At 38.5% G+C, this 24,689-nt stretch overlaps 1 protein-coding gene and 1 long non-coding RNA gene across 4 annotated transcripts in view; one reads left to right on the top strand and one right to left on the bottom strand.

Moving 5' to 3' along the window:
* Positions 1-1,223: 1,223 nt before the first annotated feature.
* Positions 1,224-14,971, bottom strand: LOC123925527. The gene is made up of 3 exons (XR_006815036.1): positions 14,916-14,971; positions 13,726-13,857; positions 1,224-1,630 (listed from the first exon to the last, which is right to left on the bottom strand). It is a non-coding gene; the product is annotated as an uncharacterized LOC123925527 (long non-coding RNA).
* A 168-nt stretch (positions 14,972-15,139) lies between these two features.
* REL (REL proto-oncogene, NF-kB subunit) overlaps positions 15,140-24,689 on the top strand; it is a 36,638-nt gene continuing 27,088 nt past the window's right edge. For 2 of the 3 annotated variants that reach the window (XR_006815033.1, XM_045978790.1), the window contains exon 1: positions 15,143-15,458. Coding sequence is in view for 1 of the 3 variants with exons in the window: in XM_045978790.1 (XP_045834746.1) it covers positions 15,449-15,458 (10 nt within the window). In the remaining 2 variants the exon portion in view is untranslated. Of the gene's footprint in view, positions 15,459-24,689 lie in introns of all 3 variants that reach the window. The other variant, XR_006815034.1, reaches the window with a different exon arrangement.

The following is a 24,689-nucleotide window of genomic DNA, read 5'->3' as shown; positions in this document are numbered from 1 at the left end:
TTTTATAAATGGCTTTTTATTTCCCCTTGATATTGCTTTTAGCACACTGTTTTTATCTGCTTGAAAATATACTTGTGAGATAGATTATATCTATGAATTTCATTTCAGGATAGTAAAAGGGATGCTACAAATATGTTATAAAAGAGTGGACACTGATCTGATAAGGTGAAGAATCATTGTCCTTGATGCTAAAGAAAGGCCTTAAACACACAAATTCTTTTTTTTAATGATGCAGCAATCAAGAAGTCACATCTCTCAAGAAACAAACAAATCAGATTAGTAAATGGATGTGTTGTGGGTCTATGATCCCAGAAGAACATGAGTAAGAGACAAACAATGAAATTGCTTTATAAGAAAAAAGATGTCTGTTATCAAGCTGAACAGATGTGTTTATGGCAAACTTTCATAATAAAATTAACCATTGTGGCCCCCCATGGGCTCAGAAGAGCTACCCACATGCCAGGTGTATGATATAGCACACACTGAATACCAGACATGGTGGGATGTTTAATAACCCAACCAGGCTCAAGGAGCAAAGGTATTGATCTCTAATCAGGTTAATTCATTCAGCAAACATTGAACATCTGTTATATATGCAGCCACCAGAAATAAGACAGTCCCTCATTTCAAGGATTTTATATTTTAAGTAAGGGAACCAGGCACACGACCAGAAAACTGTAGTTCAGTGTGATAAGCAGGATGATAGGCAATATGCTGTTTTTATTTTGCACAGATGTTAGAAGAGGTCGAGAGGATGTGACCACCAGTTGACCTTCAGGCAGGGCAATCAGAAGCCCTTTACCCTCTTCCCTGTCCTTGGAATATAGGTTCCACTCACCATTCCCACACTAGGAGCCATCCAAGGTTGCGGCCTTAAGAAAGTGATGTATTGTAGAGACCATCTAGACTTGGACTGAACTTTGACCGAACCCTGTTATGGCCTCAAAATAAATTTTTAAGATTCTGGCAAGATCTACTTGTCTTGCAGCTGTGCAAGACAAACCTTGTTTGTAAGTTTCCTTGCTTATCAAACATGCAATTCACCAGTGTGGAGTGGTGTGCCTTTCTTGTCTTTCCTTGTCCTCAGTGTACAGGGGCCAGTTTTGAATTTCACCCAGGGAACTACTGAAGCTGCTAACCAAAAACAAAGAAGGAACAGCTTATCTGGCTAAGGGAATCTGTATACTGAATCTTAGAAGGATTGAAAGGAATGAAAGGATAGAAGGAATGAAACAAGTGAAGAAGTGTGTTTTAGGAGGTGGAGAGAAGGGAGATAGATGGTAAGCAGGGTCTGAAGGAAAGGGTACGCAGTTTGTGAGGCCCTCGTGGGGAAAGTTATTCACAAGTCTATTCAGATACTTTTAAAAATTGATATATAACATACATAAAGTGTGCAAGTCCTTACCCATCAGTATAGCTCAATTTTTAAATATATGTAACCCATGTTAAAGATATACAAAGCCAGGGGCTCTTGGGTGGCTCATTTCTCTGAGTATCAGATTCCTGGTTTCAGTTCAGGCCATGATCTCAGGATTGTGGTGTTGAGCCCCCACTTGGGCTCCAAGTAGGTTCTGCTTGTTCTTCTCCTTCCCCCTGAGCCAGCATGCATGAAAGGGTGAGGATGCTTTCTCTAGAATAAACAAATAAATATTAATTTTTTTGAAAGGCTATCCAGACTCTAAAGTGGTATTGAAATACAGAAGAGAGTCCAGTGTAAACTGAACTCAACTTTGATTTGTGCAGAGGTGACTGGGCATTTTCATTGGAGAAGAGGGGAAATAAGGAGGGACAATGAGCAGTCAGGGATGTGGAAATCTATAGAAATGGAAAGGAGCCATCTGTGTTTGTTAACCAGCATTTATTGAAGTTAGGCTCCTACTCTCCCACAGAGCAGGGAGCCTGATGTGAGGCTCAATCCCAGGACCCTGAAATCATGACCTGAGCTGAAGGCAGATGTTCAACTGACTGAGCCACCCAGGTGCCCCCAGGCATCCTGTCTTTAGGTGGTGGCTGGAACAAACAGTGAATTCTTTGGGGGTCTTGTGCTTTCCCAAGCAGCAACCTACAGGGAGCTGAAGTCATCACCCTGGACGGGAGTGGTTAGAAACTCTGCCAGTGTTTGTTCAAGTCTCTTAGTGTAAGGTGTGGGAAAAATAATTTGTGCTGAGACTGAAGTTGTTATAGGCCAAGACTGAGGACTTGTCAAAAACAGGGCTCAGAAGAGCCTGACCAGAGTTTGGCCAAGGAGAGAGTCTTTATCACCCACCATTCCTATCAAGATATAAAATATTTCTAGCAACTCAGAAGGCTCCCTTGGGCTACTTCTCATCAATATCCACCCCAAGTGTACCCAATATTCTGCCCTCCATCACAAAAATTAGTTTTATATGTTTTTTGAGCTTGATATACAGACATACCTTCTTTTATTGTTCTTCACTTTATTGTACTTCGCAGATTTTTTTTTTTTTTTTAACAAATCAAAGGTTTGTGGTAAGTCTACTGGCACTATTTTTCCAATAGTATTTGCTCACTTCAGGTCTGTGAGTCAGATTTTGGTAAATCTCACAATATTTCTAACTTTGTCATTATTATTATAATTGTTACGGTGATCTGTGATCTTGGATGTTACTACTGTTACTACTGTAATTGTTCTGGAGCACTGTAAACTGCAGCCATTAAGATGGCAAACTTAATCAATAAATGTTGTGTGTTCTAACTGCTGCACCGACCAGTGTTCCCCATCTCTCTGCCCCTCCTCAGGCCTCCCTATTCCCCGAGACACAGCAATATTGAAATTAGGCCAATTAATAACCCTGAAATATCTTCTAAGTGTTCAAGCAGAAGAAAAATCACATGTTTCTCACTTTTTTTTTTTTTTTAAGTAAGCTGTATGACCAATGTGGGGCTTGAATTCATGACTCTGAGATCAAGAGTCTCATGCTCTATCAACTGAGCCAGCCAGGCGCTGCTCACATGTCTCACTTCAAATCAAAAGCTAGAAATCATTAAGCTTATGAAGACGGCATGTCAAAAGCCAGGATAAGCCTCTTGCACCAGACAGTTAGCCAAGCTGTAAATGCAAAGGAAAAGTTCTCGAAGGAAATGAAAAGTGCTACTATGCCAGTGATCACACAAATGGTAAGAAAGAGAAACAGCCTTATTTATGGCTGATATGGAGAAAGTTTTAGTGGTCTGGATAGAAGACTGAATCAGCCCCAACATTCCCTTAAGCCAAAAACTAATTCCCTTAAGCCAAAACCTAATCCTGGGCCCTACCTCTCTTCAATTTTATGAAGGCTGAGAGAGGTGAGGAAGCTGCAGAAGACAAGTATGAAGCGAGCAAATGTTTGTTCATGAGTTTAAAGGAGAGAAGCCATCTCTGCAACATAGAAGTGTGAAGCAAGGCAGCAGGCGCTGATGTAGAAGCTGCAGCAAGTTCTCCAGAAGATCTAACTACGGTCACTAATGACGGTGGCTATGCTAAACAACAGACTGTCAACGTAGACAAAATAACCTTCTGTTGGAAGAAGACAGGACTTGAATAGCTAGAAAGAAGCTCTGTCTGGCTTCAAAGCATCAAGGGACCAGCTGACTCTCTTGTTACAGGCTAATGCAGATGGCAACATTAAGTTGAAACCAACATTCATTTGCCATTCCAAAAATTCTAGGGCTCTTAAGAATTATGCTAAATCTACTATCTGTGCTCTATAAACAGAACGAGGCCTAGATGACGACACATTTATTTCAAATACAGTTCACTGAATATTTTAAGCCCACTATTAAGATTTACTGCTCAGAAAAAAGGTTCCTTTCAAAACATTACTTCTCATTGACAATGCACCCGGTCACCCAAGCATGCTGCTGGAGATGTACCATGAGATTCATGTTAAATGCCCGCTAAACACAACCAACATTCTGCAGCCAACAGATCAAGGAGTCATTTTGACTTTCAAGTCTTATTATTTAAGAATACATTTTATGATTTGGCTAGGATTTTAGTAACATTTCATTCAAAGTTTGCTTGTTTTCTAGACTAAAATATAGGATTGGTATGAAACAAAAAAATCTAATGGTTAAATTTCCCATTTGTGTTTTATTTTCTTGAATACTTTTTTCAGTTATTTGTTAAAGGAGATTTAAAAATCATTGCTCTTTGGTCAGAAAAATCACAAATATATCTTATAAATGTACAAAAATAGATACATTTTGATTCAGTAAAGTTGCAAGATACAAATTAATATACAGAACCCTGTTGTGTTTGTAGGTATTAATAACTAGCAGAAAAAGAAATTAATAATCCCATTTACAATTGCATCAAAAAGAATAAAATACCTAGGAATAAATTTAACCAAGGAGGTAAAAGATCCGTACTCTGAAAATGATAAGACATTGTTAAAAGAAATTAAAGTTGACATAAATAAATAGAAACATAGACCACGCTCACGGACTAGAAGAATATTGTTAAAATGTTTAAACTGCTCAAAGCAATCTACAGATTCAGTGTAATCCCTATCAAAATATCAGTAGTATTTTTCACAGAACTAGAACAAATAATTCTAAAACTTGTATGGAGGGAGGCCTAGGGGGGCTCAATCAGTTAAGCAGCTGCCTTCGGCTTGGGTCATGATCCCAGGGCCTTGGGAACAAGTCCTGCATCAGGCTCCCTGCTCAGCAGAGAGCCTGCTTCTCCCTCTCCCTCTGCCTGCTGCTCTGCCTACTTGTGCTCTCTCTCTATCTCTCTCAAGTAAATAAATAAAATCTTAAAAAAAAATAAAAATAAAACTTGTATGGAACTGCAGAAGACTCCAAATAGCCAAAGCAATATTGAGAAAGAAGAATCAAACTGGAAATACCACAATCTCAGATTTCAAACTATACTACAAAGCCATAGTAATCAAAATAGATGGTACACAGACATAGACAGATCAATGGAACAAAATAGAGATCCCAGGGAAAAAAGCTCTATATTTATAGGGTCAATTAATCTAGGACAAAGGAGGCAAGACTATACAAAGGAAAAAAGAGTCTCCTCAATAAGTGATGTTGGTAAAACTGGGAAGCCACTTGCAAAAAAAGAAACAGACAACAATCCTACACTATACACACAAATAAACTTGAAATGGATTAAAGACCTAAATGTAAGACCTGAAACCGTAATTCTAAATGAAAACATCTCTTGGCCATTGGCCTCAGCCAATATTTCTCAATGTCTCCTCAGGCAAAAGAAACAAGCAAAAATAAACAGTTGGGACCACATCAAACTAAAAAGCTTTTGCAAAGCAAAGGAAACCATCAACAAAATGAAAAGGCAAGCCACAGAATGGGAGAAGATATTTGCAAATGATATATCTGATAAGGTGTTAATACCCAAAATATGAAAAGAACTCATGCAACTAAAAAAAAAAAAAAATCTGATTAAAAATTGGGCACAGGATCTGAATAGATATTCTTCCAAAGCAGATGTTTAGATAGCTAACAGACACAAGAAAAGATGCTCAAGGACTTCATCAAGATCAAAATCTTTTCCACAGCAAAGGAAACAGTCAGCAAAACTAAAGGTAGAAGATATTTACAAATGATCTATCAGATAAAGGGCTAGTATCCAAAATCTAGAAAGAACTTATCAAACTCAACATCCAAATAACAAATAATCCAATCAAGAAATGGGCAGAAGACATGAACAGACATTTCTGCAAAGAAGACATCCAAATGGCTAACAGACACATGAAAAAGTGGTCAACATCACTCGGCATCAGGGAAATACAAATCAAAACCACAGTGAGATACTACCTTCACATCAGTCAGAATGGCTAAAATTAACAAGTCAGGAAATGACAGATGCTGGTGAGGATGCAGAGAAAGGGTAATCCTCCTACACTGTTGGTGGGAATGCAAGCTGGTGCAGCCACTCTGGAGAATAGTATGGAGATTCCTCAAAAAGTTGAAAATAGAGCTACTCTACGACCCAGCAATCACACTACTGGGTATTTACCCTAAAGATACAAATGTAGTGATCTGAAGGAGCACATGCACCCGAATGTTATGGCAGCAATGTCCACAACAGCCAAACTATGGAAAGAACCTAGATGTCCATCAACAGATGAATGGATAAAGACGATGTGGTGTATATATACAATGAAATACTAGGCAGCCATCAAAAAACCTGAAATCTTGCCATTCGCAATGATGTGGATGGAACTAGAGGGTATTATGCTAAGCGAAATAAGTCAATCAGAGAAAGATAATTATAATACGATCTCTCTGCTATGAGGAATTTGAGAGGCAGGGTGGGGGTTGTGGGGGGCAGGGAGGGAAAAAAATGAAACAAAATGGGATCAGGAGGAAGACAAACCATAAGGGACTCTTAATCTCAGAAAACAAACTGAGGGTTGCTGTGGGGTGGGAAGGAGAGATAGGGTGGCTGGGTTATGGACCCTGGGGAGGGTATGTGCTTGGTGAGTGCTGTGAATTGTGTAAGACCAATGAATCACAGACCTGTACCCTGAAGCAAATAATACATTATATGTTACTTAAAAGAAAGAAAGGTTAAAAAAAAAAAGAAAAGAAAAGATGCTCAACATCGCTAATCATCAGGGAAATGCAAATCAAAACCACAATGAGATATTACCTCATACCTGTCAGAATGGCTAGTATCAAAAAAACAAGGAATAAGAAGTGTTGGTGAGGATGCGGAGGAAAAGGAACCCTCAGGCACTATTGCTGGGAGTGTAAATTGGTACATTAACTATAGAAAATGGTATGAAAGTGCCTCAAAAAATTAAGAATAGAGGGTGTCTGTGTGGCTCAGTTGGTTAAGCGACTGCCTTCGGCTCAGGTCATGATCCTGGAGTCCTGGAATCAAGTCCCACATCGGGCTCCCAGCTCCATCGGGAGTCTGCTTCTCCCTCTGACCTTGTCCCCTCTCACGCTCTCTCTCTCTCAAATAAATAAATAAAACCTTTTTTAAAAATTAAGAATAGAAAGATATGACCTAGTAATTCCTCTTCTGGATATTTATCTAATGATAAGAAAAACTCTAATTTAAAAAGATAGATGCACTCTTATATTTTTTGTAGTATTATTTATAATAGCCAAGATATGGAAGCAACTTAAGCATCCAACAATAGAGGAATGGACAAAGAAGATGTGATATATAGATCATGGTGTATTACTTCCCATTAAAAAAAGAATAAAACCTTGCCATTTGCAACATGGATAGACATAGAGGGTATTATGCTAAGCAAAATAAGTCAGAAATAGACAAACACCATATGATTTCACTTATACATGGAATCTAAAAAGCAAGATAAATGAACAAACAAACAAAAGCAGAAACAGATCGTAAATACAGAGACGGAACTGGCGGTTGCCAGAGGGAGGGGTTTGGGGGGATGGGCAAAATAGGTAAAGGGGATTAAGAGTTATAAACTTCCAGTTATAAAATAAATAAGCCATAGGGATGAAAAGTACAGCATATACTGTATTTTTAGTTAGGAATATAGTTAGAAATATTGTGATAACCTGGTAAAGTAACAGATAGTAATTACACTTATCATGGTGAGCATTTTATAAAGCATATAATTGTTGAATCACTATGTTATACACCTGAAACTAGTATAATATTGTGTGTCAATTATACTTCAATTAAAATTTTTTTTTAAATAAAAAGATGAAAAAATATATTCTGTAAGGCTATAGTTGTCACAGATAGTGATTCTTTTGATGGATCAGAGCAAAGTAAAATGAAAAGCTTTTAGAAAGGATTCAGCATTCTAGATGCCATTAAGAATATTCATGATACAGGGGTGCCTGGGTGGCTCAGTGGATTAAGCTGCTGCCTTCGGCTCAGGTCATGATCTCAGGGTCCTGGGATCGAGCCCCACATGGGGCTCTCTGCTCCACAGGGAGCCTGCTTCTTCCTCTCTCTCTGCCTGCCTCTCTGACTACTTGCGATCTCTCTCTCTGTCAAATAAATAAATAAATAAAATCTTTAAAAAAAAAAAAAGAATATTCATGATACAAGGATAGTTCAAAATATCAACATTAACATGAGGCTGGAAGAAGTTAATTCCAATCCTCATGGAAGACTTTGAGGGGTTTGACATCAGTGGAAGAAGGAACTGCAGATACGGTGAAAACAGCAGGAGAACTAGAAGTGGAGCCTGAAATGTGACTGAATTGCTGCAGTCTCATGGTAAAATTCTTTTTTTTTTTTTTTTAAAGATTTTATTCATTTATTTGACAGAGAGACAGAGAGATCACAAGTAGGCAGAGAGGCAGGCAGAGAGAGAGGAGGAAGCAGGCTCCCTGCGAAGCAGAGAGCCCGATGTGGGGCTCGATCCCAGGACCCTGAGATCATGACCTGAGCCGAAGGCAGCGGCTTAATCCACTGAGCCACCCAGGCGCCCCTCATGGTAAAATTCTAATGGATGAGGAGTTGTTTTATACGGATGAGCAAAGAAAGTAGTTTCTTGAAATGGATTCTACTTCTGATGAAGATGCATGAAGATGGCTGAAAACAAAGGATTAAGAATATTAAATATTAAATATTTAATATTAAATATTAAGAATATTAAATATTAAATAAACTCAGTTGATCAGTGTCAGGGTTTGAGAAGATTGACTCTACTTTTGAAAGAAGTTCTACTATAGGTAAAACATTATCAAACAGCACTGAACAGAGAAATCACCCATGAAAGGAAGAGTCCATCAATGTGGCAAATTTCACTATTGTCTTATTTTAAGAAATTAACACAGCCACCCCAACCTTCAGCAACCACCACTCTGATTAGCAGCCATTAACATCAAAGCAAGAAGACCCTCCACCAGCAAAAAGATTTCAACTCGCTGAGCGCTCTGAGGATAGTTGTATTTTTAGCAATAAAGTATTTTTAAGTTAAGGTATATACATTGGGTTTTTTAGATATAATGATATTACACATTTAATAGACTATACTATAGTATAAACATAACTTTTATGTGCCCTGGGAAACTGAACAATTCATTTGACTCACTTTACTGCAGTATTTGCTTTGTGGTGGTTGTCTGGAATCAAATCCATAATATCTCCAAGGTATGCCTATAAATGGAATCATATGGTATGTACTCTTTGGTATATGACTTTTCATTTATAAGACTCATCCATATTGTTGTGTGGCAATAATGCATTCTTTTTCGTAATTGAAGAGAAATCCATGTATGAATATATTACAGTTTATATATTCTGCTGCTGATGAACATTCGAGTTGTTTTCACATTGTTAAGTAGTACAAATAAAGACGCCTTCAATATTCTTGCCTATGTTTTGATAAATATAAGCACTTATTTCTGTTAGGTATTTAGCTAAGAGTGGTACTGCTGGCTCATATGATACTTATTATTTTAGGGTTGGTAGATACTGCCAATTTTCTAAGGTTATTGTACTAATTTATATTCCTACAAAAAATTTAAGGGAATTTGTTTCACGTTCTCACAAACACCTGGTATTGTTCTTTTAATTTGAGCCATTCTGATGAAGGTATAGCAATATTTTATTACGATTTTTGTGCACATTTCCCTTTTGACTGAGCACCTTTTTACATGCTGATTTTACATGCTCATAGACATTTTGTAAAGTGTCTATTGGGATCTTTTGCCCACTTAAAAAATTGTCTTTTTCTTACTGATTTGTTGAGTCAATCAATATACCGAATGGATCCTATGGGAGGCTGATACCAATATGAAATGACCAGTACAAGAGATACATTGGGGGCAACACCTATGAAAGAAAAAGGGGAGAGAAAGAAGGAATAGGCAGGAAAGTTTTCAGATACAGGTCTGACACTTGTAAAAAGGGAAATGGAAGAACTGGATAGGAATACAATCAGATTGGTGTATATCTCCAAGAAAGTCTCAGCCAGTCCAATAAGGAGCTCTGACATAATGACTCCCCATAGAGAAGTTCTGTCCTGGCTAGAAATAGCGAGCCCTTGTCCCATGACTGTGCTCATAATCGGCTAAGTGCTTCCAAGGAATCACGGGGCCTTGGCTTGCAAGCTGAGGTAGATCCTCTCTAGAAGGGAGATCTGAGCAAAGTAACTTCATGGATGCCACAGAATTCTTTACCAGAAGCATGTGTTGCCAAATATCTTCTGCCAGTATGTGGATTGCCTTTTTATTCTCTTAGTGGCACCTGTTAGTTAATTTTAATTAAGTCCAACTTATCTATCTTTTCTTTGGTAGTTATTCCTTTTTGTATAATGTTCAAGAAGTCTTTGCCCTTCTCAAGGTCACGAAGGTATCCTCCTATGTTTTCCCCCAGAAGTCTTATTATTTTTCTGTTCACATTTAGGTCTATGTGTGTATATTGACGTTAGCTTTTATCATTTTCCAGGTGACAGATTTGTGCCAGTACTAGTTAATAAAAAGGCCTCCTTTCCCCCCACCAGCTGCAGTGCAGAATGTAATAAACAAGAGACTGTATATGTATGGGCCTGTTTCTGGATTTTCTAAACCAGCCCTATTTGTCTAAACTTGTGCCAATATCACACTATCTTAATTCCTGTAGTTTTGTAATAAATTTGGATATCTGGTACCGCACATTCTTCAGCTTTATTCTTCACTATTGGCTTGGCTATTCTAGGACCTTGGTGATTCTACATACATTTGAGAATCACCTTGTCATTTCCAGCAATGCTGGGGTTTCAGCTGGGATTCATTAAAGCTACAGATCAATTTGGGGAGACTTGACATTTAAACAATATTAAGTCTTTCAATCCATGAACATGGCATGTCTCTGGGGAGGAACTTCTAGGCAGATGGATAAGAAACAGCATGGCTTATGGAATATGAGATGCTATGAAGCACCTTCAATGAGGTGTGAAAGCACAGGACATAGAATGCAGAAGATGGGGGCGCCTGGGTGGCTCAGTGGGTTAAAGCCTCTGCCTTCGGCTCAGGTCATGATTCCAGGGTCCTGGGATCGAGCCCCGCATCGGGCTCTCTGCCTGCTGGGGAGTCTGCTTCCTCCTCTTTCTCTCTGTCTGCTTCTCTGCCTACTTGTGATCTCTGTCTGTCAAATAAATAAATAAAATCTTTAAAAAAAAAAAAAAGAATTCAGAAGATGGGGCTGAAGAAAGAGATCTGATGTGCATTCATACAAAAGATTCAAGCAGTAATGGATTTGAATGGGTTTTAATGGCTTTCAAGGGGGACAAAAGTATAGGTGGGCATAATAGTTAAGAGACCATTCCAGGAGTTTAGGTGAGATATGATGAAGATTTGAACATGGACAATACCAATAAAGTGGAGAAGAAATGGATTCATATTTTATTGGTAAAATCTGCAGGACTTGGTGACTGGATGTTGTGGGGTAGATGGGAGATGCTGAAAGTCAAAGATGGCCCCCAACTTCCTGACCTGTATCTGGGTACCTGTATCTGGTGGTACAAGAAATATGGGGTAAGAGTAAACTTGGAAGAAAAAATGTTGAGTAGGTTGAGTATGGGGTTCCCAAGAGAGGAGTACTTGGCACAGAGTAGATATTTGTTGACCTGAACACTAACAATAACTGAGGGCCCTTGGGGGAAAAACGATATGTGCTATTCTTTTCTATAAGCCCTAACAAGTAGCTGCTTATCATCTTTACAGTAATAAACTTTTTCCCCAGCATAAGCTCCCTCCAAATCAAAAATCACTGTTTTCCTTTGTTGTTTTTAGTCCATCCAAAAAATTAAGCATTTCCGATACAACTAAAATATTTTCATTTTTCGTATGTGGACTAAATCTTTCAAGGGGGGCTCAGCTACTTTAGAAAATAGTGAGGGGCGCCTGGGTGGCTCAGTGGATTAAGCTGCTGCCTTCGGCTCGGGTCATGATCTCAGGGTCCTGGGATCGAGCCCCACATCGGGCTCTCTGCTCCGCAGGGAGCCTGCTTCCTCCTCTCTCTCTGCCTGCCTCTCTGCCTACTTGTGATCTCTCTCTCTGTCAAATAAATAAATAAAATCTTTAAAAAAAACAGAAAATAGTGAATTGGTGTATATCTCCAGGTGGGGGGGTGGGGTGCCTGGTTGACTCAGTCAGTTAAGCATCTGACTCTTGGTTTTGGCTCAGGTCATAATCTCAGGATGGTGAGATGGAGCTACAAGTCAGGTTCAGTGCTCAGCAAGGAGTCTGCTTCTCTCTCTCTGCCCTGACCCCAGCTTGTGCTTTCTCTCTAAAATAAATAAATCTTTAAAAAAAAAAAATGTGTGTGTGTCTGTGTGTGTGTGTATATATATAAAATACATACATATGGGATCGAGCCCTGTGTCAGGCTCCAGGCTTAGCACAGAGTTTGCTTGGGGTTCTCTCTCTCCTTCTCCCTTTGTACGCCCCCCTATGCCCAGCTCTCATGCATGCAGGTACACACTCTCTCTCAATAAGTAAACAAAATCTTGGGGTGCCTGGGTGGCTCAGTGGGTTAAAGCCTCTGCCTTCGGTTCAGGTCATGATCCCAGGGTCCTAGGATGGAGCCCATTGAGCTCAGCGGGGAGCCTTCTTCCCCCTCTTTCTCTCTGCCTGTTTCTCTGCCTACTTGTGATCTCTGTCTGTTAAATAAATACATAAAATCTTTAAAAAAATAAGTAAGATCTTAAAAATAAATTTTAAAATATTTAAAAAATAAATAGTGAAAGGTTAAAAAAAAAAAAACCTTTAAAGAGGTAAGATAGGGGCAACTGGGTGGCTCAGTACTTTAAGCAGTTAAGCTTAAGTGTCTGCCTTTGGCTCAGGTCATGATCCCTGCTCAAAGGGGCGCCTGCTTCTCCCTCCCTTTTCCTCTGCCATTCCCCCTGCTTATGCTCTTTCACTTGCTCTCTCCTTTTCTCCCTCAAATAAATAAATACAATCTTAAAAAAAAAAGGGGGGGGGAAATAAAACACATAGCTTAGTCATGTGACAAATAAAAATAGCCCTGGAAGTAAATATAAACATGCTGTCCTATTAGTGAGATTTAAATAAGTCAGAGTCTTTGAAAAATAAACGATAAAACTTAATAAGTTCAAAATTCTGTAGTTTTAATAAATCTCTTTAGTTGCAACTTATGATTTTATAGATTGGAGTGGTTTCAGAACTGATCTGAAGTCTGCAATTGGGATAGACTCTTGTTTGGCCCAGAACTCTTCAGTAAACAAACATTATTATCCCCTATTAAGTTCAAGAGGTACATAAAACCAATCAGTTTCTGGAGGTGGAATATAAACAACTACATGCAAAATATTCTCCATTCCTATTTGTCATTCACCTTCCTAATGGATTCTTAAACATCTCGGCTCAGTTCTCCCATACAGCTCTGACATTGCGGTTGTCTAAAAAATTAAATGAAAAAGTTTCCCTGGTTCCTGGGCTTCTGGGTGGCTCAGTAATAAAGTGTCTGCCCTGGGTTCAGGTCATGATCCCAAAGTCCTGAGATCAAGTCTCCAGATTGCCCCTGCTCAGCGGGAAGCCTGCTTCTCCCTCTCCCACTCCCCCTGCTTGTGTTCCCTCTCTCACTGTGTCTCTCTCTCTCAAATAAATAATAAAATCTTAAAAAAAAAAAAATGCCCTAGTCCCCAAAAGGACAAGAAACTTCACCTCCTTTCTTTTCAATCCCCAATTCCTTTAGAAAAAAATCAAAATTGTAAACGATCTCTCTCTTTGAGATGTATGTACACCTTTGTAAAAGCTAAGTAAGCCTCTTGCCAGTTCTGAATCCCGCTAAGGTCTTACTTGGGATCCTTGAAGTTACCGCTTCGAAATGCAAGTATCAGGAAGGACGGTACTCCACCTCCACCTCCCTGTCTTTGTGGGTGTTTAAACCTCAGTTTTTGGCTTCCAGATGTAACTTCGTATCATTTTTTCCTTTGGGTAAAGACAACAGGTCTGTCATGGATTCTACCTGGCTACATAAACAAATGAGAAATTTTTTTTGTCTTTATAATCTCTTCAGTGCGTCACAGCATGCTTTAATGCTTATTCAATAATAAAATGGTTTTATTGTTTTCTACTTTTTGTGGAGGGCTTTTCTATTACGAGATTTTATTTTAAATTATTTCCCTAGAACAGGATCCTCCAGTTTCCGCCCTTGTACAGCTGGTTGATAATCCCCATTCCCTCTCTGCACTTGTTTTAGGCAGTAAGGTATAGTGGAAAGAGCATGCCTTTGGACAACCCTGGATTTCAACTGTGCTCTTCTCCTTACCAGAACTTAACTTCTCTGAAGTATTACCTTTTATTTTTTCCTCTGAAGTACTACTTAACTTCTCTGAACCCCTATTACATCATCTATAAAATTAGAATATGTTATAAATGAAGTAAATAAACTGACACACAGGAGATTCTTAGCCCGTGAAAGTAGCAAAGTTACACTAGATGCCCTCAACACACTAAACTTTCGATCCACTCCCCCGTTCCTCGTGGGTATCTGTCAAGTCCTCAGCTGTTTCCTTACAGCGTTTCCTTCACTCATCCTGACCGCACAGCGTTGAGGTAACGAACCTGAAGTGCCGATCTTAAAAGAGTTTGAAAAGTTTTAGGAGGCAAAGTACGTAAGGCTGACAGAGCCGTCGCAGTTCAGACAGAACGGGGGAAAATCAGACTGCGGGGGTCCCCAAATGCAAATACGTGAATTACAAACGAACACAGGCGCCGGCGGCTTCCGCACTTCCCCTCCAGGGCGCACCGGGACATCGGCGCGGCACCGCCCGCCGGCGCGGGGGCGACGATTTGCATATACGAAATTGGGAAGAGGGGGAACCACCCATCGAAAACCCCGGGCCGCCGTCCCCTCGAGGCCCGGGAGAGCGAGCCCCACTTCGCTGCCCGGCCCGCCCCCAAGTGCTCCCAGGCGGCCGGCCCCCTAGACGTCACCGCGCCCTCCCACCCGCTCCTGAACTTTAAACCACGCGCCTAAGAACAACCTGGAGGAGGGGGATTTCTCCGGAGTCGGCGGCTTTCGCACGCTCGGGACTGTCACCGCCCGGCTCCCAGCGTTCCCTGCGCTCCCGAAGATCCCGCCTCTCGCAACCGCGACCCAGTCTCAAAGCCCCGGACTGCCAGGGCGGGAGGCGGGGCGCAGGGCACGGACGGGGCGGAGCGCAGGTCCGGGGGAAGGCGGTGGTGCGGGGCCTACTTCAGCCGCGGGAAATCCCCCTCCCGCCAGGCGCCTGCCTCTAGGCCGGCAGGCGCTCGGTCCTCGCGGCGCTCCGCCCCCTGCCCCTGGCTCCCGCACCTCCGACGGGCGAAGCCGGGTGATCCGGAACGCTAGCATTAAGGGGGTGGGAAGGTGTGAGCCGCAAACCCCGAGGAGGGCGGGAAGGAGGAGGAGGCCCCGGGGGTGGTCAGGGGGACTGGGGGTCCCGTCGGCAGAGTCCCTCCGCCGCCGGACCGGCGCGGGCTGATTGTGGCGGCCTCGGGTCAGGCCACTTGGAGGGGCGGCGCGGTGAGCGGAGCCATGGCCTCGGGTGAGTGTCTCAGACGCGGGACCCGACCGCGGGAAGGACCTCGTCCGGGGGGTCTTTGCAGCTCAGAGTGTCGGGGTCTCGGTTTCGGTTGTGCGCGTTCTGTCTTAAAATCGTCTCATCTGGCAGATTGTCAGCCTTTAAAAAAGTTACCTGGTTCGGGGGTTTGCGTGCGAAATCTAAGTCCTGCTCTGTAATTTGATGCCATTATAAGAGCCGGAACCTTAGAAATTCCCAGCGACTAGATTTTTAGGGTTAGGGAAGTAACACGAATCTAAACGAGGACGGAGAGTTCTCATATTTAAAAATTGATTTATATTGAAATGGTGGTTTCATGTTTTAGAACAGGAATGAAGAACCTTCAGACCTCAGGAGTGCTCTCCTTTTTTTAGTTTAATTTTATCAAACGCCAGGAGGTGACCGCTGATGTGTTGACAGTTGTACAAAATGAGGTGCGGCTTTAAAAGTCACCAGTGCTGTCTTAACAGGTCTTAAGTGGAAATGTTGCTTCAACAAAGTGGATGATTTCTACTATAAAGCGGGTACTTTCTGGTTTACGGAGAAGTCTTTTTTTTTTTTTTTTCTTTGTTTGAAGAAAGGGGAAAAGGAGTATTAGAATATCCGCGCTTAATTTAAAATAGGAGTGGATATGAAAACTTTCCATCACTAATGTAACAATTCATTTTCAGTTAATGCGTAAATCTCTTGCTTTGGGTGGGGGGGGGCGAGTTTACCAAGAAACAGGTTAGAGGACAAGGGAGGGAGTCTCATATATATAGCCGTGGTTTAGGTCTGCCTGTAACCTAAAGGGAAGTAAATCAAGTAGACTGTGTTTGAGTTGGACCTTTACAGGATTCTGGCAAGGTTCATGGGGCCCTTTCCCGGCAGACGGAGCAGAGGCAGAGAGGCCTGGTAGGGTAAATTAGCGCTATACTAGGAGACTGAAGGTTTGGGGGGACTTGTTTCTGGTTGACCCGTGTCCTCCCAAGACCCTGGTTCAGTGACCCTCAGAGGCTGATGTCTAGCTGAGAAGAGGAAGTAGAAAGCTTTAAAGGATTTTTTTTTAAGGGGTTGAGCAGAACAATGCCATAAGCTACTGCTGTAGGCCGAAAAGGAAATTGGGGTGGTTCACATGACATTTGATTTCAGTTTGTCTGTGGTTTTTTATGTGCGAATACAAGTGTAGTTTAAAATATTTCAACTTTCTCTTTACCCACTTCAGTGACCCCAAACTTTCAGATAATTCTGTAAATTTATAATTTAAAAGCACATTTAGATTTAAAGTCCAAAGATGATCTGAAATATTTGGTTAATTTATTGGTTGACAGAGATGTAAAGAATGGTAAGCGTTATAAAAAAAAAGGTCAGACTGCTGCCAATTTAACCCAACTTCATTAATTTGTGGCATGAGTGTAATACTTCTAATTCTTTTAAAAGAGAAAAGAACCATTTACACAGAGGATAACGTAAGACCTAAGTCATTCAAAAATGTGATACGATTTAAATTTGTTTAATGGCACTATAGTTTGTGCTGTTGTGAGGACTGATTCCCTAAATTGAAGGGGGAAAAAAATTAAAGGAATGAAAAGCTGTGGGGTAATTTTTTTTTTTTTTTTGCTTCTTCTGGAGTTACATTAAAATGGGACTATTTAAAATATGACAAGTTATTTAAATTGTAATTTAGTTGTTTGAAAACTGCCAAAGAAATTTTTAAAAAGGAATCTGGGAGTATTTTTCTTAGTCACTTGTAAAGGGCGCAGAGAAGATTCAGTAAATTATAAATTCTAATTCTGTTTTGAAACAGTAATTGAACCGAAAGAGTAATAGGAAAAAATTTTGCTTAATTAGTTATCACTCTCTGGTTTAGATTATTTGTAGTAAGGTAGTTTTAAAACCTCAAAAAGTATTTTTATTGATTACCAGGCACTTAAGACCATTTCTTCTTTTCTCACCGGATGTCATATGTAAATAGGTATGTGTAGCCGGATTTGTTACCTGTAAAATAACAAACGTAGAATGTAAAAGTAACCGATCATAATCTTATTAGCAAAATGATTTAAGTACCATGATTACTTAAATCATTTATTTAATTTATTGATTTAATTTATTGATACATAAAAATCATATATATGTATGTGTATGTATGTATATACATATATATATATACATATGAATGATTTTATATGATTCTAAATTTCGTTCAGGTAAATTACCAAATGAATTATTTAGGATTTCACAGATTGGGTCCTATTTTGCTGTCGTTATTGCTTTTTTTTTTTTAACTGTCTTTTGACACAATTGATTAGAACAGGTATTGTTAAGAAAAATGTTCCCTGTCCCATGTAGGGCATGCATAGGCAGTCATTACTGTATATATATCATTCTGTTTCATTTAATGTAACTAAAATTAGCTATTTTGTCTGAATTTAAAGCTTCTCATTGTTCCTGTAGAAAGTGCAAAATATGCTTATGCACACATAGGTAGCTCTGTTTACTAGTAAGTCTGGTAAAATATGTTTTAAAATTTGATAATTGATTTTTGTTCACAGTTTTCTTTAGTATAGTTCTGTTCTGTCATAGAATAGGAAGTACATGAAGAAACTTTTTGTAAACCACACTACTTCCAACTCTGGTGTAAATTTCAAGAGAACTATAAGTATTTCTCTTGAGTAAGGGGAAAAAAGATTGGTGTAGGTATAATGCAACTTAATCATTAACGATAGAGCTGGAAGCTGGAATTGACAACTAAAGCAAAATACTTTTTTTAGGTAGAAGCCTACACACTATAAACATGAATTCTGTATCTGAAATGCCTCACGTGAATGTAGAGACAACAGCTATATAAAAGAATTAAGGTGATACATGACAGGGAAAAGGGAATGAGGGAGTGAAATGGCTAGGGAAGAATTGTGATGAAATGATATTAGGAATATCTGGGTTGTGTGCAGTATCTTTCCCAAATACAATGTAAGAGGCTCAGAATTTCCTTTTGTTCCTTCGTTCTCTCATTTGTGTTCCCTGCATGTGATTGGGTTTGTAGGCACGTGACCCGGATACTTGCATGGGACATACTTACACTGAAAAAATTTCTTTGTTTAATTCATTTTTAAGTAGGCATCTTGTAATTTTTATTTTTGAATCTGGAAGTCTTAAGACAGATGAGTTGGTACTGCCTTTTACTTTTAATTTGATTAAATACCTAAGTAATCTGGAACAGATTTTAAATATTTCTCTACTTTTTCATTCTGGAAGTTAACATTTTTTTCAAGATTCTCTCTCTCCCCACCGCAGTGGAATCTCTATTGTGCAACTCTTGCATCTTTTATTTACCTTCTGGTGCATACATCAGCCAAATACTCCTCTGAAAATTCCCTTACATGGATGCTTAAGACTTATTTGAGAGGCAGCCTCAGATACTGGAATAAATCTGGACTTTAGCCCATAATGAACCTGGTTTTATTCCAGTTCTGCCACTCTGTGATATAAAAATGAGAATAACTACTACAGCATCTTGTTTTGAGGAACAACAGAGATAATTCATGCCCATAAATGTTAGTTTTCTTATGTAGTGGAGGTGTTTGGAGACTTAGACATCTAGGAAACAAGAGCTACTAGAAGTAATTGGCACTCACTATTGTTTGAGTATCCTGACATTCTAGAATTCTGTGAAACCTTGAAAAATTCTAATAATAGACCAGAACAGATGCTAGATAGAAAGTCTTTCAAGAATATATGAGAATGAAAAAAAAAAAAAAAGAATATATAAGAGTGTCCATTTACTTTTAAACAGTTTGAAATGGTTTTCTGTATTTTTAAACTAGTGGAGAAGAATTTGACAGTGATGTTTGGAGGCAGCGTACCTTTTCTCCTTTATCTACTTCAATGACAGTAAACATTCTGAAAAGAAAGTAAATCAAAATGTGATAATTGATTGTTATAACTTATCCTTCATTTGACTTCTTTTGTACCTTCTGTGTTAGTCTTTTTCTAGCATGTGGGAATAGGCTTAAGTTTTCATTGCCCTTTTGTTCATTGAATGCCATTCTATGTATGTGAGAAATGGTTACTCTAAATTTTGATCATGATTAGGAAGAAATGGAAAAAGTGTGTCTTAAGGAAGCTTACCACCATGATTCAGTTGGGTTCCCAGGTTTGAGGAATGATGACTAGATCTCATTTTCTTTTTCTCCAGAGTGAGTGAAAGTGATACTTAGAAAAGTGTATATTGTTAGAAAAGTGTATATTGTTAGCTCCGTCTGCTCCTTTGGCTTTCAGGTACTCTATTATCCAGTACTTCTGCGAGGGAGATGCAGTCTGCAGTCAGATATTCTCAGCTGTGGTGTTGACACAGTAGTGTGTGATCATTTGCTTGCCATATTGTAAGAAACATTACTGATGATAATCACAGTATTAATTTTATAAACAGTTTATCTTTTAAATAGATCAGTGTGATTAAAGGTGATCCCTATCATAATGCTTTTTCCCTTGCTTATATTTGGCTAAGTTTTTCGAGTGGGAGAGAAAGAAGAGTTAAAGCTGTCAGAATTTTTTTAAAAAGTCGTCAGATTTCCTCTGCCTGGTTTGTCTGTCATCCAGCCCATACTTGTATATGAATTTTTGGATTGCTTCTCTGGATATGTGATTCTTTAAGCTTCTTTAGTTTTAGGGCAATGGTTCTTAATCAGGAGTGTGTTCGAATTGCTTGGAAGGCTTTTTCAGAAATATGTCGGGGCTTTATAGGTTTCTCTTTCTATATCTATATAGATATAGATATAGAAGATCACAGGTGGAATCAGGGCAGGTGTGTTTTTTGAAAAAGCTTCCAAAATGATTCTGGTATACACCCCACTATGAACTCTTCCAGGAATTTCATTGGATCTAAATACTCACTTGCCTGTGGCAAGATGCATTATCTTCTTAAACTAAGTTGTATTTATTTTAGGTTATTTGCTGTAATGTTATTGTGACTTTATCCCCCGGCTGTTTTTATGCTTATTTTTTGTTTTTTGTTTTTTTAAATTTGATCCATTGGGATTCCAGCTATCATATTTGCTAATGTCCTTCATAATTTCTTTTTTTATAACAATAATTTAAATTTATCACCTATAAAATGGGAGAATAATTCCTGTTCTATTTTTATGAAGATTAAAGTTGAGAGGATCAAATGACAATATATGTAAAAGTACTTTAAAACAGTATTACAATTACTGTAATTAATTTTTTCCTGAACAATTAATGCTAGTTCCCGGTGCTAGCCATAAGGATTTAATTAATGTGTTTATTTCTGACAATTGAGGCTCCATTTTTAACTTGTATTTCAATATAATTTTTTTAACCTTAAAAACTGAAATAGCACTCTTTTTTGCTTAAATGAAAATAAAAACATAAGTATATCTTGTGAACATTTTGGCTGTATTTGAAATATTATTTGGGTCAGTATTAGCATTTTATGGTATTGTTTCAAAGGTAGGGGTCAATCCCAACTTTGCAGTATCAGTTTAAAAAAAGTACAGTAATCAGCTTTCTTAGAACCACTTTGGAGAAATTTCAGTACTTTTCAGAACTGTAGTGATTCGAGATAATCTTACTTAGGAGTACTTATTTTCCCTACAGTTCTCTGATTTACATTTTACCTTCTTCCACCCCACACAAGACTACAGTTCAACATTCTATCTTTAGGAAGAAAGGCACTTTAAAACAGTGCTGAGGGAGGAAGTGACTGGTACATTATACTGATGCATGATATAAACGATTAATAGCTGGAAAGTATTTAACAATCATAAATACAGATAAATTAGACTATGAATAGGTATGAAGAGTAAAAAGTGCAGCAGTTCTAATACCTACAAAGCACTATTTTTTTCCATAGTAGTGGAACATAATAGGGAAAATATGATTAATCACTATTACTATCCTTTGCTGTTTATATAACTTACACAAACAAAAAAGATTTTTAGATTTTCAGCTATTCACTCCCCAGATATTTACTGAATATCTATGTGCAAGGCACTGATGAGTTAGTCACAATTCCTGCCTTCAAGTAGCTTGAGAAGAAATAGAACAAGTAGCTTTTTTCAAGAAGAAATAAAATAATGAGTCTTCCCTAAGTTATAGTTATTTGGAATAATTGTCATAAACAAAATACTATGATAATTTAGAGGAGGGGGAGATTATTTCCAGCTGGGGAAATGTGAAATAGTAAATAAAGTATTACCTGGTTGATCATATCAAATAAAGAGCTTGTACAATAGGAAGACTAGATTTCAAAGGTTTTTTTTTAAGTACTTGATTTTATATGATCACTAATATTTGTCATTATTATAACTTTAAACCTATAAAAATCATTGTATTTTCTCTCAACAACTGCTTTTCTCTTGTCTAGAGACTTTTTTCACAAACATTTTCTAGTTTAAAGAAGCATTGTGTAACCAATGAAATATTTGAAAAATTACTACGAGCCTAGCACTTTTATGCACTCTTCCCCGTAAAGTTAGCCGCTTACCATTAATGATGTAATTCTGTATCAACTTCCCGCCAAGACACCTTTAAATAAGTAGTGGGCAGGGATTTATTTGACCTTTAGTTAAACCACATACATTATTTGAGATATCACTTAAAAAATTTTGTTGAGTATTTCGAGCTATTGAGAGGAAAATGTACTTTCTTTCAAATTCTCCTGCAATGACCTACGAGGATGTAAAATATTTGAAGCGAAATGTGAATTTGAGTTATTCATAATATACAAGGATATATAAGTATGTGGCATTGAAATACCCATCTGCATGCCTTACATTTTTCAATAAAATAAGTGTTATGAATGTGATTAGGTTAAAGTCAGTTTTCCCTGGCTCTAATAGTATCTTTACTCAGTAACCCAAAGTAGAAACTGTGGAGCCTCAATGATTCTTTACTTGCTCTTAACCCTAATGTTCAGTCAGTTGCTAGGAACTGTCAATTTTATTGAAATAATCCTTCACTCCTGTTATCACTGCTAGATGTCAGACCTGCCTTCACCGTTGCCCACAGTGCTGTCACAGCCTCTAAACCGATCATCATACTGTCTCCTTTCTTTTCAACCTGTCCACTGCCATCAGAATCCTCACTCTAAAATGTCAGTCCAGAGGTGCCTGGGTTGCTAAGTTGTTGGTTGGGCGACTGCCTTCGTCTCAGGTCATGATCCCAGGACCCTGGGATCAAGCCCCACATTGGCTCCCTGCTCAGCTGGGGACCTGTTTCTCCCTCTGCCACTCTCCCTGCTTGTGTTCTCTCTCTCACTATCTCTCTGTCAAATAAATAAATAAAATCTTTAAAAAAAATAAAATGTCAGCCCGATCATATGATTCCCCTGCAGAAAGCCATTCATTGATTTGTTGTCACTCGTGAACTAAAATCCAAATCCCTAATGTCCTCTGTACTTTGAGCCCATTTGTACAGATTACAAATGTCCTTTGGCTTTTGGTTCTAAAGATAGAAGGGTAATCCACTTCCACTGTGGCTCCATTGGTCATTTTTTAAACTCTTCTTCTATGCTTCCCTAGCCTTGGACACATTGTTTCCCTTTTACTAGAAGGCCTTCCTCTCTACTCTCCCTACCTTTTTGCTTCATTAACTCTTTTTCCTTTGTTTTTGACATAGGCATGCCTGACTCTTTTGCTCTTACTATCATTTTATGCACAATCTTGTTAGCATAAATAAAATTTGTTTTGTTGGACTCTTCTGTAGTCTAATAATTGGTGGTTTTGCCTCATTGTTCTATAAAATTCTTGAAAGTACTGGTTGTTACACCATCATGATATTACTATAAATCATTGTTTTCAAGAAAGGATCTGAAACAATAGTAGACAATATTTATTGAGTATTTGTCATAGGCATGATGGTTGTTAAGAACTGAATACACACTACCTTGAATCCTCACAAAACCCCTATAAGGTAGGTGCTATTACTATTATTCCCATTTTATAGATTAGGAGACTTAGAAGATAACATTTCCAGGATCCTTGCTATTAAGATATGGCAAAGTCGGACTCAAAAGACTCCTTCCTAACACTACCAGTAAGACCCATTGTGTTACCCTTTCTAAAGGTTTGTTTGCATTCTAACAGAGGGTAAATCTTTAATCAGAGAAATGGATTATCTAATTGTAGGAATGTAAAAATCACTTAACTGATGGAGGGAAAACTTTTTTTTTTTTTTTTTTTTTTTAAGATTTTATTATTTGCAGAGAGAGATCATAAGTAGGCAGAGAGGCAGGCAGAGAGAGTGAGAGAGAAGCAGGCTCCCTGCCAAGCAGAGAGCCCGATGTGGGACTCGATCCCAGGACCCTGAGATCATGACCCGAGCCGAAGGCAGCGGCTTAAACCACTGAGCCACCCAGGCGCCCCGTTTTTGTTTTTTTTTTAATGGAAGACATCTTTATATCCCTGAAATAGACACATTGCCAAGTACCCTACTTGTAAGCATACTTGAGTGTCTTCATTGAACTTTTCATTTTTATAATATAGATAATAAGAAGGGTAAAGATGCATATGTTTCAGACAACTTTACTGGCATATAATTAATGTATGATATATTGCACATGCTTAAAGTTTACAATTTGATAGCTTTTGACATGAATACAACCGTAAAATCATCATCACAATCAAGATAATTACATATCCATCATCCCCCAAGTTTCCCCATCCACTCCACACCCTTTTTCTTAGGCAGTCAGTGATATGCTTTTTTTGATTATAGATTAGTTTACATATTCTAGAGTTTTATATAAATGGAATCCTACAGGATGTGCTCTTTTGGTCTCGCTTCTTTCAGTCAGCTCAGCTTTTTTTAAATTGGAGTATAGTTGACACATACATTAGTTTCAGGTGTATAACATAGAATTCATCCATGTTGTATAGATCAGTTCACTCTAAAGTTCATATTTTGAATTACATTTGTTATAGAAAGTGAGTAATTTTCTTTCCACTGTTGTGTCTTCAGTAAAGAGATTTAGATGGAACTGATTGAAAATTCTGTTGAGTTTAAAATGAACACTTCTGGAACTTATTTAGATGTTCTATGTATCAATCCTTTAAGATTCCAGGGGAGATTAAAAAAAAAAAAACTTACATATCCTTTCTGCAAGGGTTTAAATGCATTTTCATTTTCAAGTAGCAGTCTTTTAGTCCACTGTTAGAGGTCTAATGTAAAGTCAAGCGTTCAACTTACTTTGGAGTATGATATTGTACTTTTGAAGAC

The sequence above is a fragment of the Meles meles genome, chromosome 15, assembly GCF_922984935.1.
Source record: "Meles meles chromosome 15, mMelMel3.1 paternal haplotype, whole genome shotgun sequence".
NCBI lineage: Eukaryota > Metazoa > Chordata > Mammalia > Carnivora > Mustelidae > Meles > Meles meles.
The sequence above is the reverse complement of the archived record's forward strand: the minus strand, read 5'-3'. Positions and strand labels throughout refer to the sequence as shown.